This window comes from Pempheris klunzingeri, chromosome 11 (assembly GCF_042242105.1).
Source record: "Pempheris klunzingeri isolate RE-2024b chromosome 11, fPemKlu1.hap1, whole genome shotgun sequence".
NCBI classification, from domain to species: domain Eukaryota; kingdom Metazoa; phylum Chordata; class Actinopteri; order Acropomatiformes; family Pempheridae; genus Pempheris; species Pempheris klunzingeri.
The window spans coordinates 7,394,081-7,400,080 of record NC_092022.1 but is presented as its reverse complement, the minus strand read 5'-3'; the positions used below and the strand labels follow the sequence as shown (position 1 = coordinate 7,400,080).

Here is a 6,000-nt window from a genome sequence, read left to right as displayed (position 1 = left end):
TCATGCAATTTCAAAAGAGCACAAAACAACAGCTGGCGTAAAAAGGAGACTCAGGCAAGTTTGACATCACTACCAATGTAAATAATCTCTTATTAAAGAAAAAGAAGAACACGACTATCACGTTTAAATCTCCATTTAGTGAATTAACTCAATTAGGTCTGTGGTTTGAATGCAGATAACACATGAGTAGAAAGGCAGTATCGTCCTACATATAAATTCAGTTTGGATTTGTTTTTTTTTTCCATGTCACCTTTTTGCAATAAATCCTAGATGTGGTGTCAAAATGCAGAGTTTTCCTTTTGGAGGAGTCAGTCAGCTCAGTTCAGTTCAGTTTAAAGAGTTAATTACATCTCTAGAAAGAAGGTATATAAATAACAACGACAATGATTCCATACATCTAAAATCCACTCACAGACCTAGTTTGTGCTGCCTCCTGTTATCAGGACCTGTGTCAATTAATGAACACACCAAAGCCAAATTTCGGTGTACTGAAAATCTTTGAAACCATCAGACTTCTGACGCTCCTGTGGCAGCAACACAAATTAGACCATATATTCATCATAAAAATCAGATTTCATGAATGCAAAACATAAATGCATGTTCTATCTTACAAGGCCAGTTGCTTTCTTTCATGTGAATAGACTATGATAAAATGAAGTATTGTATCACAGGTAGGCTCTTCATCTGAGCCTGTACACACAATAGACACTAGGCGGCAGGCTACGCACACCATGTTAGCACAGACAACCAACAAACAGACAAGATTTCTTTACAGAGAACACACAGAGAGAAACTGGACTAAAGACAGAGAAGGAAGACCTTATCTTACTAATTGTCCATTAGGAAGAGATGACATCATTAAGCAGCAAAAGTCATTGATATTAGTGACCGTAACATTACGCTGAGAAGTGATTCCACAGTGTATGAAGTCAGATGCAGAAGTTTTTTTCTGTTTGTGTTTTTGTGAAATGCATTGTGGGTGGCGCAGAAGAACAGCTTTCTGTGCATTTTATCGTGCTGAGTGAGGAGTTCGCTCGCTCACCTCGTTTTGTATTTGCATATATCCAGTCATCACAAACAACATATGCAAGAACAGTGTAAAAGATCAAGGAGTAGAAGTACCGCTTAGAATACAAAAAAAATCATAAATCTAATCATAAATATCATGCTAATGAACGTATGTATATATACTGTACCGTAGCCCAGAAACATGGGTTGTCATACTAGAGTCCACTAAGGTCTTTTCTCTTCCTCCTCATCGTGTTTATGCTTCCCACCCAAACCACCGTGTCCATAACTTCTCCTTAATGCTAATGCACAAAACACTGAACACAACCAAAAAGAAATCCAAAAAATAGCAAATTCTACAGTGAGGTTTTGGATCATGTCACAACTCTTTTCTATATTCACTTCCAAAGCTTATTATTAAGTTGTGTATGTTAAAGATGCCACATAAAACAGAAACTTGTTCAGATTCAATCCAGGTCTTATTTAGGCTTTTATTTGCTTTTTGAAATGGACTTCTTTGTGCTCCAGCTTTGTTTATGTTCTGTAAACGTCTCATCTTTCTTTCACATCATGGAATGCTAGTAGTTTTTCCATCCCTCATTCCCTAGTGGTTTGGACCAGTAAAGCAATATAATCAAATCTGGCCAGATACGACTGCTCGCTCACCATGACTGCATTGTATTGTGGGATTTATTTTGCTGCAATACACCTCAATGTGCCTTAGGAAACCGCTAAGAAACCTACTATATAACCAGTTCTACAACATGCTGATCTGTTCCACAGGCTGCCCCACGCTGCTGGCATCTATACCTCTTCTGTGACTGCATTATGCTGTATGCACACAAAACCATGTGACAAAAGTGAGGTTACTGGAAATATGTGCAACAAGAGCACCACAAGAAGTCGATTAATCCATCTGTTTATGTAGAAATAATGTTTTTTAAAAAAGTGTTTATTTGTCTGCATGCTTGTGCAATCGCACATAAATAGTTAAATGTGTTTCCAGTTACAGACCGTTACTTTCCGGTATATTCCAGCTGTCATGTTTCTGTATTCCTTTCTATTATGCTCAGCACTCAAGTCCACCGCTTTTCTACACTGGTATGAAATCGTCAGGTGTGAAAAGCCATGAGGAGAGTTCATCCAAAACTTTGGGGCTGCTTTGTTTTGATCTGAGTGGTGTTAGTCCAGAGAGTAGGTGTTCATACAGTGAGCCACTCTCCACATGTAACGTGTAACTCTCATGTAGTTGGCAAACTTTAATACCCAACAAAAGACGTGATAATCCTGTGGGATGAACCCACCTTCCATATTCAGTCAGTGGCAAAGGGAATGACAGGTGAGTGTAAGTTTATTGCCCACAGATAAAGGTGGGTTTGTACCTGCCTGTACGCTCGACTACGCTAGTGGAACAGTGTAAAGGGATCGTGCAGAATCAATTTGGGCAGTAAGGCAGCACATGCAGGGGCTGGCCAGTGGGACGAGGACTCAGGGGTTGGGGTACCATATAGTGGGGGCATCCATAGATAAATATACACAATAGAGGAGGTGCTGTGTGTGTGTTTGTGTGTGTGTGTCTGTGTGTGTGTTTTATGTGCGTGGATGTATTTGTATGTGTGAACACCTCCAGGAGTTCTTGGTCTCTCAGTCTCTTTCTATCATTTTCCTCCTTGTATCAGTCTGTCATTCTTTTCTCCCTCCATCTCTTTTTCTATGTTGTTACTCCCCTGCGCTACGAGGTGCCCGAGGGTTCGGTTTCCCGTCGTGGGTCCGGCGGTTTCTCCCCTTCCTTATCTCCTGAAGATGCTTCCACTTCTTGTTAGCTGGGCGAACAGCAGGGCCCACAGGTGGGCTTTCCTTCCCTGGAGCAGGAAAGGTCTTATCCCCTTGGTCGGTGCCGGCGGTCTTGCGTGCCCAAACTTGCTCACAAATCTGGTCAACGGTGCTGAGGTTAGGGTGGTCCACCAGCTGCATGAAGTCCCGGTACCAAAGCTTTTGGTTGGTCACTGGGGGCCCACCGGCGCTACGTGGGTCTAATCGCACAGGGGCATCGGAGGGTAGATTGGAGATTGAGGAGGATGTTGAAGGTACAACCTCCAATGTGATCCCTAATAAGGTTTGGGTGAAGCCGTGTTCCATAGCGTGACACTGGTAGATGCCAATATCTCTTTTCAGGACACGGCGGATCAGAAGGCCTCTGTCTGTCTGGAGGATGCGGTCGTCTAGACGCACCTGGAAAACACAAACAAGTTTCATGAAAATGTAAGAACTTAACAATGTGCACCGCTTTCATGCTTTTACACTTGAACAGTGTCACCGAGTATTTACTTGTCATTTACTTGTGTAATTCTGACCCTCATTGATGGAAGAGCTAAGAGAATGGTATCATAATTGGACAATATTAATTGGACAATCAAAAAACAATGGCCTATATACACGCTCCTGTAAAGCCCTCTTTTCCATGTCAGATCTTTCAGTTATGAGCTCTCTTCTCTCTCTTCCATTTCTCTCACCTCTTCCCTTGGGTTCTGTGGATGTTTCTGGAAGGTCCAGGTGACTCTGGCCTGAAGGGATTTGGGGATACACTCCAAGAAAGTGCTGCTTCCCTCAACTCCATACAGCTTCCTCTCTGCAACACGGTACTTATGGTGATCTGCAGGGGGCAGCAGAGGCAAGGACATCATGGGTCTACTGCAACTCAGGACACTTAATTGCCAATGACCATCCAGGACCAGACAAAAATTGAAATAGCAAAACAGAGAGAAAAGGGCTAAAAGAAAACTGAACAAGACAGGAAAGGAGAGACCTGGACAAAACGAGAACAGGCAGGACAGACATAGGGGAGACAGGTAATATGGGACAAATACACTGAAAATGGCTGACTAACAATACAAAGCTTACACTGAAACAGTTCCCCTGATTAACGATTAAGTTGTAAAAACAGTCACTGTTTGCTTTAATGTATTTATACATTTGGCATCACCATAAAAATATATAATCCACATTAGTTTTTAGCAGGATGGAGTTGTTACAATAGAGCCTTAGTCAACACTGCCATCAATGTGCAACACAGAGCCTGTCATTAATCAAAGTTCACCACTTGCCTAATGACAGCATGCTGTAGAACACTGGAGAATATTTGTCAGTACTTAAGGGGATTTATCTGAACATTTGGTCACATGTTCAATGTGTAACACGAAACAAGGAGTCTGTGGTTCTGGCAGTGCTTAGTCACGTATGTCAATATGAATGATGAGGTTTCGTATTGACAGAAGATCGGTGTGTGTGCCCCAGATCTTAACTTTAGCCAAAAAGTGGGACTACATGTAGTCAAAATGAGAGTTGTAGTGAAGATTTACAAAAGCGTGTATCCAACATTAAGACCATGATTCAATCAGAATGAAATATTTTATTTTCAACCAACATAAATGATTGGGGAAACAATGGTGTGTCATCAGTGTCATCAGAGACAATTTCTCTGACCTTCATTAGTTTTACACAATCAGGCTTGCATGCCGCATGATGTAATCGTATTACCCAGGCGCTCTCTCAGTTTGAACGATTAGCCTAATTCAGTTATGTGGCAGAAAGACAGATAGCGACAGAATGCTGGTATTGTGGTCTGGGAGTGACAGAGGTCACCAGGGGTGAAGGGTGGAGGGATTTTGGGCTTCTTTGGTCAGTGACAGTTAGGTGTCATATGCCAAGAGTGTCTGAGTCAGAGAGGGATTAGTGTGCAGCTTTGTTCTTATTCATTGTACACAGTCGGCAGCAGACAGCCTACAAGACTGGTCACATCTGTCAGAGCCCTCATGGTTTCATTTAACAACCAAGACAAATAATGAATACATAAATAATAAATACCTCCAGAGCACAGGGTGTTTGGGTCTCCATTCCTTACATCCTGGCGACGGAAACGTCTGTAAAATGTTGTTAATAAGAGTTTATTACAATTTACTACAAAAAAATTAATTATTTTAACCTATTTGTAGATGTTATAGCTTTCATTGTGTTTCTCTTGCTCAGTTTAAAGAATTATCATCTGGTGTGTGTCAAAAGTGTTTGTGTTTCAGACCTCTTGGTGTTTGGCAGGTAGCGCGTACAAGATGTTCCATCCCAGGCACAGTATGGGTCTCTGGCCAGGCAGCACTCGGCACAGGCCTTCCCATACACACTGCAGCGGTGAAGGGGAACCTGGGCAATGCCTGTGTCTGAGCCCAGATACAGCTGTTGCTGTAAGAAGAAATAGAGTGGAAGGACAAGTTTTAAGAGGGTTTCGGGAATGTCCTCGTATCAGAGTTAAAATCAGTTTGACATCGCTTTTTCTCCCCAATTCATCGACTGGTCCTGCTTTGCCTGAGAGACTGCCCTCGTGCAGCCCCTTCTTGCCTCTGAATCTCTACAACCAGTTTCCTCCTGCTAGCTGCTGTTGCTTTGCCCCATGTGCAGTGCTGTGCTGAGTCCAAATCCCCCACGCCCATGCTGAACCTGCTGAACCTGCCTTACGTCCCTTCCTGGGTTCCACTCTATCCCTTCTGAGACTGTTGGCAAATATACCATTCTGTTTTGGTACAGCCTACGTGCTTGGACTCAACATATTTCACAACAAATTAACTTGCATCTCAATTTCAGTGGTTATCCTCAGCTGGACTTACCATTGTCAGACAGTTATTGTTTTTATTAAACCAAAGAGGACACCTTAGTGATGCAAAGATCATTTCTAAAAAAGAGAGTCGCAATGTTACTTGTTTTCATCAGTGATTTTCAGTATACAACATACCCGTTTTGAGGAGATCTGCATGTTGACAATAGACGAGGCATCCTGAAGAGCAGAGAAGGTACAGAAAATAAATTACCATATATATCAAATAAATAATTATTATTAAAGACAGATAAGTTGACATTCATGCATGGATTGCCATGTATTCTCACTCATTAGAGTCAGTATATACATGATTATATCTGCAAAAAAAAGTTTTATCATAGTTGTCT

The 6,000-nt window shown here is 41.9% G+C and overlaps 1 protein-coding gene across 3 annotated transcripts in view; it reads right to left on the bottom strand.

Annotated features, from left to right (window-relative positions):
* Positions 1 to 251: 251 nt before the first annotated feature.
* sema3b (sema domain, immunoglobulin domain (Ig), short basic domain, secreted, (semaphorin) 3B) overlaps positions 252 to 6,000 on the bottom strand; it is a 70,279-nt gene continuing 64,530 nt past the window's right edge. For all 3 annotated transcript variants that reach the window (XM_070838834.1, XM_070838833.1, XM_070838835.1), the window contains exons 14-18: positions 5,789 to 5,830; positions 5,084 to 5,241; positions 4,873 to 4,928; positions 3,522 to 3,661; positions 252 to 3,240 (exon numbers count right to left, since the gene is read on the bottom strand). In XM_070838834.1, coding sequence (XP_070694935.1) covers positions 2,728 to 3,240; positions 3,522 to 3,661; positions 4,873 to 4,928; positions 5,084 to 5,241; positions 5,789 to 5,830 — 909 coding nt within the window. In that variant the 3' untranslated portion in view covers positions 252 to 2,727. The remainder of the gene's footprint in view (positions 3,241 to 3,521; positions 3,662 to 4,872; positions 4,929 to 5,083; positions 5,242 to 5,788; positions 5,831 to 6,000) is intronic.